This window comes from Furipterus horrens, unplaced genomic scaffold, assembly GCF_987537825.1.
Source record: "Furipterus horrens unplaced genomic scaffold, mFurHor1.1.pri manual_scaffold_17, whole genome shotgun sequence".
NCBI lineage: Eukaryota > Metazoa > Chordata > Mammalia > Chiroptera > Furipteridae > Furipterus > Furipterus horrens.
The window spans coordinates 73976154-73990181 of NW_028327187.1; the positions used below are offsets into that span (position 1 = coordinate 73976154).

At 50.5% G+C, this 14028-nt stretch overlaps 1 protein-coding gene across 14 annotated transcripts in view; it reads left to right on the top strand.

Moving 5' to 3' along the window:
• ZNF185 (zinc finger protein 185 with LIM domain) overlaps positions 1-14028 on the top strand; it is a 70928-nt gene that overhangs the window by 26610 nt on the left and 30290 nt on the right. For 11 of the 14 annotated variants that reach the window (XM_090264315.1, XM_090264321.1, XM_090264326.1 and 8 more), the window contains 3 exons: positions 2535-2621; positions 5801-5905; positions 6890-6988. In XM_090264315.1, coding sequence (XP_090120441.1) covers positions 2535-2621; positions 5801-5905; positions 6890-6988 — 291 coding nt within the window. Of the gene's footprint in view, positions 1-2534; positions 2622-5800; positions 5906-6889; positions 6989-10017; positions 10114-10990; positions 11081-14028 lie in introns of all 14 variants that reach the window. The other 3 variants (XM_090264329.1, XM_090264324.1, XM_090264327.1) reach the window with 3 other exon arrangements.

Here is a 14028-nt window from a genome sequence, read left to right on the forward strand (position 1 = left end):
TCGCTTTTAAAAGGAGCCGAAAGACCTACATTCGTATCTGTTTTCACTAACCCAAAGAAATCCGAGGAGGATTTTTGTTTGTATGGAAAAAGGCAAAAAGCAAAAACAGCGTTCAGCTCATTGCTTCTTCCCTTTATGCCATTTCAGCTTATGAAAGGTTTCACAGGAACGCTCTTCTTTCAGATAGCCAGGGAAACCTCCTGTACTCCCTCCTTTCTCCCCTGCCTCTCTCCCTTTTTTAGCTACATGAATTGCAAACTCTTTGGCACCGGCCACTGTCGGTTATGCTCCTACGAGCAGCTGAGACTGTACTGGATGAGTGTTCTTGTTTTTTAGAAGCTCTTAGCCTAGCTGAGAGCTTCAGATTGGACTAAAGCAATCTGTGGTTGAGGGTCTGGGGAGGTGGTGGGGCTTTTGGAGGGCTTCAAGGGAGGAGAGGCTGGAAAGCTCATGTATGAACCTGCTGGAGCTGCTGTGACAAGATGTCAGAAACTGAGTGGATTGTACAACAGAGATTTATTCTTACAGTTCTGGAGGCCTGAAGTCCTAATACAATGTGTGGGCAGGCCTGTGTCCTTCCTCCAAAGGCTCTGAGAGAACATTTTTCTCTTAGCTTCTGTTATTGCCAGCAATCCTTGGTACTTTCTAGCATGCAGATACATCACTACAGTCTCTGCCTCTGCCTTCGCGTTCACATGGCTGTCTTTCCTCTTTCATGTATCTAAATGTCTTTTTATAAGGACACTAGTCATATTGGGTTAGGACCCATCATACTCCAGCATGACCTTATCTTACTAATTACTTATGCAATGACCGTGTTTCCAAATCAGGTAACATTCACAGATACCAAGGGTTAGGGCTTCAACATATCTTTTTTGGGGGAGGACACAATGCAACCCATAACAGCCCTCTGGAACAGCTCCTGTTTGACCTAGGTCTTTAAGAATTGCTCAGGGGGATAACAAAGGAGAAGGAAGGTGTTGAGGGAGAGATGCCAGCTTGGGTAGGCTGAGGCAACAACACTTTGTTCCTATTTCCTCTCTGACGTAACAAGAAATACCAGTGAGAAAGTATTTTTTTACTTGCCTGTGACATCCCCAAATGGAGCGTATTGCTGCACTCTGCGCACGTGCTTTAGATGGGGTAGAGTAGGGCCAGCAGCCAGAGGCTTTATGCTATCATCATCATTGTCATGGGAGGAGATAGGCAGACACCAGAGCTGCCTTTGTGGACTGTGCCCCCTCCTGGCTTTCATGTGGGGAGAGGCCTCTCCCTGGAAGCCCTGCTGTTTCACTCTGGTCATCTCCAGTGTCCCCAGAAGGGACAGAGATGAGCAGCCCACTGACCTAGCTCTCCATGTGCTTCCAGTCTCGGTTGGAGTCAAGCACCGGGGCCAACACCTAGGCTCACCGAGCTCCTTGTCTTCACCCTCACTCCTCCAATCCTTCCTCCTTTTGAGGACCCTGGAGTGGCCTTTTTAAAATTCCTGTCTGATCATATCAAGCCCCTCAGCCGCCACTTGAAGCCCATCTTATGGCTTTCTTTTGCTACGCTATATCTGGTTTTGGCATTTAAAATACTTGATAGCCTCCCCCTCCCCCTTCTCCATTTTCCTCCAGTTGGGGTGGAGGCTTCACCAGGGCAGGCCTGAGGCTCACTCCATTTGTATCCCAGTGCCCAGGGGCAACCAAAGGAAGGAGTGATTGGCTGTAATGTAACCTGGACTGGGTCTTAAAGGATGGCATAGGCATTACTCCATAGTCCTGGAGAGGTGTGGTTTGGGGTGAAGGGTACCCCCACAAAACCAGGGAGCTCTAGGTTCTCTCCATCCCTGGCCATCACCATGACCCAAGTCTGCTGGGTGTCAGGCCCTGCAATGCGGCCAAAAAATACGTCGGACTTGAAGGTATGTGGACTGTCACCTGCAGATCAGGCTCTGAGCACCGGAACCCTCAAAGGGGCCCTCTGAGCACTAAGAATGTCTGGTCCTCTGTGGGCTCATGGGGCCTGGTCACTCCCCTTCATCCCCCAGTCTTCGTCATCCCTCCCCCACTGGCTTTCACTTAAAATCTGGTTTGTAGGTTTCCTGGGCATCTTATTCATCATAAGCCTGCATTAACCAATGAACTCAGAATTCCTACTGGCCTCACAAGTAGCCACTTTGGACACTCCAGTAGGGCAATAAGCAGGGTTCATGGCAGCAGCTACAAATAGGGTGTTGGGGCTGATGCTTTCATTTTTACCTAGAGGCCCCACTCTGTGCATGAAGGGGGCTGGGATTGAGGGTGTGAGACTGGTGAAGGGGTCCTTCACTCCCCTTCCTTTGGAGGTTGGAAATCAGTGGTCCAAGCTCAGGTGCAGCACCAAGAAGGCTCAAGGTGAAAGAAGAGACAAGAGGGGAAAAATATACAATGGGTCTGGGTGTCCCACTGCATAAGCTAGGAAGTTCCTGAGGCAGGACACCCTTGGATGCCCAGAACAGATGGGTAGACTTTTCTTACCAGCAACTCTCTGCCTTTCTCCTTTGGCTACAGTGCAAGAGGTGAGGAGACTATCTGCCTGCAGATCATGATGCCTGGGGCAGGACTCTGCCTGATGGCCCCAGACCTGGAAGGAATGAGGTACCAAGGCCCTGCTACTGTCTGGGCTCCTTCCACACCATTATAGAGATGGAATCAGCAGGCAAAGGATGAGGACTGGGGTCTGGTTGGTGGGAGACATGGTCAATCTAGGTTCTCTGCCCCATCTCATTCTTTCACTCGTGGAAGGCCAGACTCTACTCTGAGGACTCAGCAGAGATCCAGCAGAGGCTCTGGCCAGAGCTGCTGACTGTCTGCCTGGTATGGGAGGCAGATGTAGACACGAATCAGCTGTGAGGGTTCAACCCCTCAGGATGGGACAGGCCTGCTGTGCTGGGTGGGGACACAGGGTCTGTGAAGCCCCATGAGATCACTGGAGCAGTGGCCCTGCCTGTGTGAGGAGAGCCACTTAGGAATGGAGTGGAGTCACTGACTCAGTCTTGAGAGAGCTCATGCTGCCACCATGCCCAGTGCTAGGGAGGGTGAGGGACAAGTGGGGCCGCAACCAGCAGGGACCATGGCAGGCCCAGCCCCTGTCCCAGGGGAGTAGGCAGATGGCCAGGTAATAGGCAGGCAGAATTTGGGGGGTGGGAGCTAAGCAAGAGGAGATATGGGCAGGGAGGGGCCACTTCTCCCTGGAGGAGCAGGCCAATGGAGGGATGCCTCCCTGCTTCTCTGTAGCACTCTCTCTCTCTCCTGCTCATGTAGCTATTTACCCAACTAGCCTTTACTGAGCCCATGCAGAACATCTGACCCTGATGCCAAGGCCTGGGAGGCAGCTGTGATGCACCAGACCTGGGACCCTGCCTTATAAAGCTTAGAATGTGGGGAGGGAGGCCAGGGTGTATGCCCAAGATAATCTCTGAGACACTGGGAGCTCAGAGCAGGGGCCTGCATGGAGATGGAGGTGGTTCAGGAACGCTCTTGGGAAGAAGTGACTTCCAAGATGAGTCCTGTTGGATCTCTAGGTTCCTTTACTTTCCTCCTTGGCTCCTCGCTCTCTACAGCCCTGCCCCAGTCAGGCACTAAGTCCTGTCCATTCCATTTTAGAGATATTTCTGTCCCTACTGCCATTCCCTGGGTCTGAGCCTCAACCATCACTCGCTCGGCTGTCTGCAACTGTCTTCTAGGGCCCTGTCTCTAGACCCTCCTCCATATCTCTACCTGGATAGCATTTCTAAAAGGCAGAAATAGGCCAACCCACTGAGGAATACCCTATAAGAGGGCTCCCCGTTTAGGCTCTGTCTCCTGAATTTGATATCTCACCTGTCCCTTTATGTCACCTTCTTCCCTGGCTCCTCACATATACCCTCCCTCCCTCCCTGGGCTCTCCACTCCAGTCTTCCAGGCCTCCATGTGCCCCCCCAGCACTATTCCTCTGTGCAGGCTGTAGGCTCTGCCTGGGATGCCATTTCCTCTTTGCATTTTTAAGTCCCATCACGGATGTCTCCCTTCTGGGGCACGTCCCTCCCTGCGTTTCTTTCTAAGGTAGCATCTGTGAAGGGCTTCTGCCACTGAGCTCTCACAGTGCTGTGCTCATACCTCCACCAGAGACTCTTCCACACAGTTGTCCTCTCACAGATCAGTTTGCCCCAAGACCTCTGTGTGCTTGGAGGGCAGAGACTTCATTCCCTTGAGGCCAGCACAGGGCATGTCCCAGACCAAGAGTGTTTGTTACTGGAATAATCAACAATCATCCAGTGCGACAATATCTTTAATAAGGCAACATTGGAAGCTACTTCATTGGTTTTCCTAAGGTGACCAGTCTCTGAGAAACAGGGGCAAACCTCCAGAAATGCAGAAGGAAGCCAGACTGCCTCCAAAGAAGCCATAAGGTTTCTGACACTTGGTCTGGGAGTGGCCAAGCTACAACAGCCCACTGAGAACTCCTGGAGCACCCTTCTCTCACTTTCCAGCAGGAGAATCAAGTTAGAAAGAAGGAAAGCTAGAATTCTCCTAGCCCTGCCCTGCTCCAAGTAGGTGCAGTCACTATGTCAATTTTACAGGTAAGGAAACAGACCCTGAAGGGTCACACAGCCAAGAGCAGACATATCCAGGACTCCCACCCAGACTGCCCTTTGCTTCATAACTTACTCAGTAGTGGGAACCGAGGGGAGGGGTGATACAAATACTTAGTGTTTTTTGTTTTTTGTTTTCATGAATAGATGGTGAGACTATTTGTAGGCATCCAAATGCATATTATTAAGAAGAATTCAAGAGTTTGTGGCCGAGGTGTGGGAGAGAGGTCAGGACTCAAGATATTTCCATATTATATGCAGACAGATGAGAGCTGAAATAGTGGGGCTTAATGTTTACATGGGGTACAATGTCAAGGTAGTCAAGGAGGGGCCAGCAAGCTGGGCACAGACTGCAGTGTGGAGAAGGCAGTTGCCTGGTCATCCCCCATGAGGGCAGATGGGGGACAGTAGTCAGGTCTGGTCAGGTTTAGTGTTAGCTTCCAGAGAGTCAGTCTGGGAGAGAGTGGGGATATGGGTCAGGAACATGGAGGAGAGGTGGAACAAGCAGAGGGGAGTAGTTGATGCCATGGGAACAGTGGAGGTGGCCAAGGTGATGTAGTATGCAGATGCAGATGAACACTGGGAAAACCAAAGTTTAAGGGACTGAAGAAAAAAAGGCAAAGGAGGCTGGGAAGGTGTGGCAAAGGAGGTAGAGTGTGAGGTCACAGAACTATGGTGGACGGATGGGAGAGAGAAGGTGGTAATGTTCCACTGGGTCAGTGGTCTTGAATGGCAATAATAATAGAAGTGTCTCTGTTGGGTTTGACACCATGAGGCTCCCTGATAACCTCAGAGAACAGAGAGAGGTTGAATTAGGAGGTTAGGATCAGTCTTACACCACAGAAGATTACAGTCCAGAACTCTAAAGTCAGACTGCCTGGGTTCGATTCCTGGCTCTTCCCCTTTGTTATCTGTAGAACTTTGGGTTAGTCACTTGGGCTCTCTGTGCCTCATTTTGCTCATCAGAAAGTGGACATGGATAATAACAGTGCTCCTGTCTTTAGGCTGATGTGGAGAGTTAATGCACGCAGAGTCGTGGTCTGGCCCTCAACAGTAGTTAATAATAAGATTTGAGAATTGGTCAATTCTGCAATATGATGTTTTAAGCTCCTTGGAGACAGCTGACATTGGGGATGAGGTAACTTCCTCCACATGAGTATGGATGGCTATTCATTGGTTAACTTATGTTTCTTTCCTCTGTAGGTCTTCCCTCGACTCCAAAGATAAGGAATCCCTCAGCCCCAGAGAGCCTAAGAGGGGCTTGGCTGGTGAGGAGGCCTTTAAGGGCCCCAATCAAGACTCTGAAAGGTAACTGAGGCATAGAGCCCACGTGGCCCCCAGTCTAAGGTCTATGGATGGAACTGGGATCAGGACTGTCCTACTCACTGTGTTCTCAGTGAACATCTGTTGGAAGAATGAATGAAGGACTATGTGAGACCTGGAGAGGGGTCCCTGCCAATGTCCCTCAGGGAACCAGTTACAGAGAAGATGAAACTCTAGGCCAGGCCACCCCCACTCCAGCCCTTGGCCCAACTTCAATGTGCTTTTACTCCATTGAAAGCAGCCCTGCAGATGGCCAGGGCAAGCAAGGCCACCGAGCTATCACTATGGGAAAGTCAGTGACCAAAGGATGCATGGGCCCCAGCAGAGTATCTAACAGGGTCTTCCAGAATGACCTGTGAACAAAGGGAGCTATGGGGGTGGGAACATGGGAGGCAGAGGCATGGTGAGGAATGATGAGTCCAGATGGGATGGTTGTGCCCAGCCATCCTACGACGATCCCACTGACCGGGGGAGCCTGGATGTGGTGATCAGTGGCTGAAAGCTGGACATTTGCTCAGCAGAAAGCTGGTAGCCAGTTAGTGGATAAGAGCCCACTGTCTTCTAGTGTGGTGCCCCACACCTTAGCTGGGACTCAGCCATGGGATTAAGGGAAGGAGACCCAGGGTGTGTGGGGAGATTTGTCTCTGCCCTGAGATCTATGGTTTCATTATTAGTGGCCCCAAATGTCTGTACCTTGTTTGTGTTGCCTATCGCCCCCCACCTATTGGGCCACCCTCCTCCTGAGTTGCTACCTTGCTCTGTTTCTTGGCTCCACTCTTGCTCCCAGCCCAAAAGGTTTGGAATAAAAGCAGAAATACTTACTGATATTATATTGGTTCCAGTTGGAGTGGTGCAGGGTGACAGCTCAGGGTCCAGGTTTCAGGTCCTTGAGACCCACTCTTAGGACATCTGGGTTAGATTAAATCAAAACCCAAGCAGCGTTGCCAAATACCCCTCTTTCCACAACAGGTCAAGTGCACAATCAAGGGATGGCAACATGGGATCCAGAGCCACGGGCTCCCCACCTGAAGGCTTGGCTGGAGCAGACATCAGCTCTGGGAGACAAGGGTGAGCTGCTCAAGGGAGGCAGGTGGCTCCAAGTTGTTGATTCTCTCATGTCCCCTGTTACAGGCTAGAGTCAAGCAGCTAAAACTGCTTGGGCTGCTGGGGGCAGAGCACTGTTCATTTCCATACTCCGTCTCCCATCTCCAGCACTTCAGCCCCCACCACATCATTTGTCCCTAGGATTATCACTTCTGGGAATTACCTATATTCGAATCTTACTCCTCCTCCTCCTCCACTCTGCCACTGGCTCTCAAGTTCCTCCAGAGCAGGCACAAGGGCCCACTTGCAACTAGAGGTCCAGCCCGTGCCTGGGCAGGCACTGGATAGATACAATGAACATGTGGGAAATGAGTGAAGGGACAAAATTAACAAATGAATGACCAAATGATGGATGAATTGGTGCCTTCTTGCTTCTTGGTTGAGCTCTGAGAACAAGCTAGAAGCTGTTTTCTCCTTTCCCTTCCAAAAGCCCCAAAGCCTCCTTTTCCCACCCCACCCTGCTCCCTGGCCAGCTCTGCACTGAGCTTTCATGAGAGGAAAATCAGTGGCCCCAGTAAGACAAGCTAGGAGACAAGCATGGCCAGCTGGGCTCTAAGTTCTTGGACCTGCATGGAGTCAGGGGCCACTTTCTCAGGTGATTTGGGAAATAACAAGGTCCTATCTGTCCCCAAATGGTTCACAACTAAGTGTGAGTCATCCTTCGTGACAAAGATTAGGTATGTATTTGTTGGCACAGATAGTTCAGCGTTGAGCTGTGCTAGAACTCTTATAGTTCAGAAGAGATGACCAGAGAAGAATGGCAAAGCTAGTGTCTGCAGAGAGCTGGACTGCACACTGTCCACCAGCACCCTGCCCTGGGGCAGTCAGGCCACAGAGGGCATCCCAAGGAGGATCCCCTGCCAACTGCTTTTCCCACTGGTCCTCCCAGCTGGTCCTGCTTCCCTGAGCCCACTAGGGCATCCCTGCCCTTACTAACTTGACCACTTTGCAACTGATGCATGGACCCAGAGCCCCAACTTACAAATCCAGAAGCCCCAGTCTCTGACCACTGTGCCTCAGCAGGTGCCAGGAAAGGCCACTGGGCCAGAGCCCCAGTTTTTTGAGCTGTCACTCATGGGGAGGGCTGTGTGAGAGCCAACACCTGCAGCCTGCATCACTATGTGCTGGCCAGCAAGTTGTGCAGATTGGCTTAGTTGGCTGATGGCCGTCATGGGAAGACCTCTGGTTCAACATGATTGGGTCTCGTTCTTGGCTACTTCATTTTTGAATATTCATCCAGGTCATCCTTCTTGCTTACATACCCTCATGAAATGAAGTTTTTGTATGCTGCTTTCAGTTTCTTTAAAATGAAGCCAAACCTCAAAATAACTTGCAAAATAAGCTGAAGAATCTTTTAGATTTCTATGAGTTTTTTTTAACCCAGTCTTTTAATTTTATTTTACTTTTAGAGAGTGGGAAGGGAAGGAGAAAGAGAGGGAAAGAAATGTTGACATTCGAGAGAAACTTCAATTGGTTGCCCCTCACATGCTCCCAACTGGGGACCTGGCCTGCAACCCACGCATGTGCCCTGACTGGGAATCGAACCGGCAACCCTTCAGTTTGCAGGCCAGCACTCAATCCACTGAGCCACACCAGTCAGTCTTTTATGTTGTCTTACCTCTACTGAGTTTGAAAATGATTTTTAAGACACTTGCCTTTACTGTCTTTCCAAAGAAAAAGTTGTTTCTCACGGGAGAAACAACTACCCTCTTTTCCATTAATTTTCATGAGTTTACTCAGTAATTTTGCCCTGGCTGGTTTAGCTCAGTGGATTGAGCGTCGGCCTGCGAGCTAAGTGTCGCTGGTTCGATCTTCCAGTCAGGGTACATCAGAGAAGGAAAACTCTGACTCCAAAAAACCTCCGCTGCCTTGCGGCATACCTCTTCAGGGGAAAGGCTAAGGGAGTAAACCCTGACAGAAAATCCGGAGCCGGAGTCCCTAAGGCGGTGCGACGTTGTAGTCAACACCGGCAACTCCTGCGGCGCACCTGAAGCCAAGCTGTATTGACTCCATCTTTCCCTTGGACCCTTCAGCTGCGAAGAGAGGGGGGGTCTGCTGCATGGGCAACAGCAGACCCTCCATATCACCCTGCCCAGGCTCTGTAGCTTCAGCTTCACTGGAGAGGACACTCCAGCGTCATCGCAAGATGTCGATTCAACACGGGAGGAGACAGATACCGTGTCACTCCCGAGTCGGACTGCACAGCCATTCTCGGCGATGCAGATAGACTCTTAAGAAGCTACACCATCGTCTCTCGAGACCGACGGCTGCCGACGACTCAGTAATTTAGTGATTATGGTTGCAAGTACAATTGGCATGAACAGATTTAGGAACAAAGACCAGAAACTCTTAGTGAGTGTGCTATGTAAATGAAGGGTGCAGGCTTGCATTGCACTGGTGATAAGATGTCCTATGAGCTGTGACTGCTTGGCATGCTGTGAGGGTCAGTCAAACTGACAGATGGAGAATATGGCCTAGCCCTGGGAAGGTTGGGTAAGAGAGCACCTACTCAATCTGTATCAAGTTTATGGATACAGATGGACTGTAAATGGTCACATGACTCAGTATTAATAACAGGAACACTTTAGCACATGCTAGGGCCCAGACATAATTCTCAGTACTTGGCATCTATTAACTCATTTACTCTTCTCTGAAAACTTATGAGGCAGACACAATTATCATCCCCATTTCACTGAAGATAAAATAGAGGCCCACAGAGTTCAGGTGATGTGTCCAAGGTCATACAGCTGTGATGCAGCAAAGCTATTATTTAAATCCAGGCAATGTGCCTCCAGGGAGAAAGGAGTTTAACCACTAGGCAACACTTCCCCGGTGTCAGGTGGCTGTGAGATATGAGTATTGTGCCCTGATGATCTTTTTGAATAGCTCCTCAGTTCCATCAACTGTCAGGGTCAGAAGCTGCCCTCTGGGGAAGAAATAGACATACAGACACAAAGTTCTGAACCCTGACTGAGCTTGGCCTCCTTCCACAGCATGTGCTCAGCTGCTGCCTTCACCCCTCTCCTAGATGATGAGGGTATGCATGGTGTCATCTCTTATCATTGCAAACCTGGATCAGTGGCCACCAGGTAAGGGTGTGGTGACTATCTGGTGATCATTCCCATTGCTAGATACAGCCTTCAGGATTCAGCCTCAGCTTCAGTGCCCCAGAATCCCATCACACTTCTCAGCTCCATGCCACTTTCCTATCAAGTGATCACCACAGGAGAGGGAAAATTGGGAGGGTTCCTGACCTGAAGCTCAACACACAATCTAGGGGCAGTAGGGGAAGGGGGACAAATAAGTCAGGGGACCCAGACAGCCCGGCAACTACCCACAGAGACCCAAGTTGAGATGGCGGAATGGGGACATTAGGAGGCAGGAGTTTGGAAGAGACCCTGCTAGGATGTCCCAGTGAACCTCTCCTATAGGGACTGTGGCCTGGCACAGCAAGTAGGAGTGTGGGGGAGGAATCCCAGGGAGCCCATGGAGGCAGCTAGGGAGGGCATATGGCTCCAGGGGCATGAAGGTACAATGGGAAGAGGTTGTGCATTTCCAGGCTGCAAGCTTCTGCCTTATTTCATCTAACAATGCACCAGTGGGAATGGCCATTTTTCTGTGGGTGTGTGGAGCACTTAGTAAGGGATGATCTTTCTGCACTCCCAAGAGGTGTTGGTCAGACAAAGACACTGAAGTCTAAAATCAGGAGACTTCCTCAGAGACCCTCATGTGGTTGCAGTAATACTTTGTCTTGAACGCAGGTGCTAAGGCTATAGCCAGGGCTCACAAGATTTTATCACTCACAGTTGTGTGTGTGCCACACTAATTGCTGGACTGAGAGGTCAGCATTTACTGACAGATAATAGGCCGCCTTTCATGTGAGAAGGCAGCTGGGAAGGGGAAGGCCTGGGCCCCCAATCACCTTTGATCTGAGGCCTCAGTGGTCCTGTGTGCTTCCTCCCTCAGCTCTGTTGCCACTTTGGTCTCTGCTGTACCAGCTGACATAAAAAGTGACAGCCCAGCACACCTGGAGAACATGGAGGCAAACTTGAAGGGGTAAGGCATCAGCCAACAGTGCTGAGTTTCTATGGTGGAGAAAGGCAGCTGAAGTTTACATTAGCCTTTGGCTAGAAAGGTGAGGCCAGCGAGGCCTATGAACTGCCCAAGGCACATGGCATGGGCTGAAGCCCCATCTGAAACCCTCTGGCCTCTGCCTCGGGGTCCATGGAGCCTTCCACTACACCGTGTTGCCTTTAACCAGGAAGTCCTCCACAGTCAGAAAGTCACTGACTCTTTCAGTCAGCAAGCACTCAAACAGCAACTGCTCTGTGCTGGAATCTGAAGCACACAGACAAATCAGACATGGCTGATGGGGAGCAAAGCCTGGCCCAGACAAGAACAACATATCATGCTGGAGCAGGGGGAGGAGGGCAGGCACAGTGGCTTTTTGAGGAAGGTGGCTTTTGAACTGAATCTTGAAAGGTGAATAGGAGTCCCCTGGGCAAAGGGAACAGTATATACAAAGGGATTCAATCAACCTGGTGTTTTCTGGGCACTGTATGTAGCTGAGTGTAACTAGCACCGAGGGTCCTTGTGGGGGAATGGTGGAACAGGAAGTTTGTTAAAGATCACAGCAGTTACTTAACTTTGGGGCACATGCTTTGTGCACAGCCCTCTGCTCACAATGTCTCATTACAGTCCTCCCCACAATCCTGCAAGATTTGCACCTAATTAGAATGAAGAACAGACTTGGAACCCATGTCTCTGTGCCTCCTGGGAAGAACGGTGATCTGAAAGAAATAGCCAGGGTGCTGAGATAGAGTGATGGCAGTGAGGAGGGCTATTGCTTATATGGGTAGAGAGGGAGATGACTCAAAGTGAGCTCTTCTAAGGAGAAGGAACTAACTCTAGGAAGAGCAAGTAGAAAAGAGCAGCATATAGGGAGCTGCAAACCTAAAAACCCTTCAGTGGGAAACTGCTCAGCATGTTTCGAAGCATAGTGACTGGAGCCTTCCCAGTAAGGGGGGCCATACATGGAGCAAGGCCTTGGTAAGCCATGAAAAGGAGGTTGGATCTTATTACAACTTTAAGCTGAAGAGGAACATGGTCTAATTTAAATGTTTAAAAAGTGAGTGCATTTTTGCATTTTCACACCACATTGCAGTTACTTCTTTATGTGTGACCAGGCTGGGAACTACTTTCCTCTGATATGTAAGTTTGCAAAATCAACACAAACTTTCTTGAACAGTGTTTCACAACTCTGGCTGCACGTGAGAATCACTCAAAAGTGTTTTTGAAAAGAAAAGAAAAGAAAAGCTTCCTGAGCTCTACGCAGAAATTAGATTTAATTTTTCTGGGGTGGGGCTCTGCCATCAATATCTTTTTAAAAGCTCCCAGTTTATTCTCATGTTCAGTCTAGGTTGAGAACCATTGTTGTAGGGTAGTGCTTCTGAACTTCCCCACCCCCTAGCGGTTACTTGGCAACATCTGTAGACACTACTGATTCTCACAGCCGGGAGGAAGGTGTTACTGGAAAATAGTGGTTGGAAACCAGGGGTGCTGCCCAAAGGCCTACAGTGCACAGGGTAGCCCCCATCACAACTATTCAGTACAGAATGTCAATAGAGGCGAAATTGACAAACCCTGTTCTCGGCCTTTCACGATCTCTATGCAAAGTCAGGAGATTCGGGATAAGGGGGGGGAAATGGTCGGAGAGAGAAGCTACGAGTTTCCCAGGGATCTGAGCAGCGAGAGCATAAGATGCGCGCCTGCGCACGTTTGCACGTAGTGCGGCATGAGACTCTATGCCCGCCCCCAGCGTCCGTGTATTCGCAGGCGCCCGGCGTGCGTGCATATACCGCCTCTCTGCGTTCGTGCGTTCGCTTGCGCCCAAGCACGAAACCTTTGTGCATGCGCCTGTGCGTGCGTGCCTTGAACTCGTGCGTGCATGCGCCTGCGCCTGGTGTGTGCGGTTGCTCCCAGAGTGTGTGCGCCTGCGCAAGCCGCCATTTCCTGCAGCCGTAAGTTATGGTCGCAGTGCGTATCGGGAAATGTGACCATCCACAAAGCGAAATGGCTGCTCACCCAGAAAGGCGCTTTCTCGGCACGTCCCTTGCGGTCGTGCCCGCGTCGGCCGCAAGATGGCGCGCAAGAATCACAGATGGGCCGGGCTGACCTGGACTCCAGCTGCCCTTTGGCCTGGTGAACGCGGTGTCCCACTGTCCTAGCAGTTGAAGCCCCTTCTACCGCCCCAGTCCATGCGGAGGCGGGAGAAAGGGAGGGATTGGGTGCCCGCAAGCAGCCGAAAGGGGCTCCTGTGGCCCGATCCTGTTTGGCAGGGTGTCCTGGAGTCAGTCCCTGAACCCTGGTCTTCAGAGCTGTCTGGGGCCAGGGACTGTGCCACATAGGGAAGGTAGCTGGACCATCCACCCACAAGGGACCCCAGGGCAGACCTACCGCTCTGGGTTCTGGGGCTTCGTGGGGAGGGGCTTAGTTTCCAAGAGTTGGGTGAGGAAGGGTGGTGGGGGTGGGCGAGGAGATCTTGCAGGGCAGTAAAACTGTCCCAAACTTGAGGAATTCTGCCCTGCTCTAACTTGGTCTTGCTTCATCACACGTACAGGAAGAGGTGATATGGTACAGTGATTAACAGCACGGACTCCAGGACTCCAGTGCTTGATATTAAATCTAAGCTGTGTGACTTACTCGCTCTGTCACCTTGGGTGTCATACCTATCAACCCTGTGCTTCAGTTTCCTCACCTTTAGAATAGATGTAATAATAGTTTCTATCACACAGGGTTGTCGAAAGGGTTAAATGGGTTTGTATGTGAAAAGTATTTCCTGGCACAAAGTTTATAAAAACTGAGATAAATAAGCAGGCCAAGAAGAATACCTCCTTCCACCATAATTATTCAAGGACACTCAGAAAGCTGGCCTCTGCTCCCCTTTACCAGCTTTATTGGCCTGATTTCACTTAATAAGACACAGTAGCTTGTATTCTCCCCGC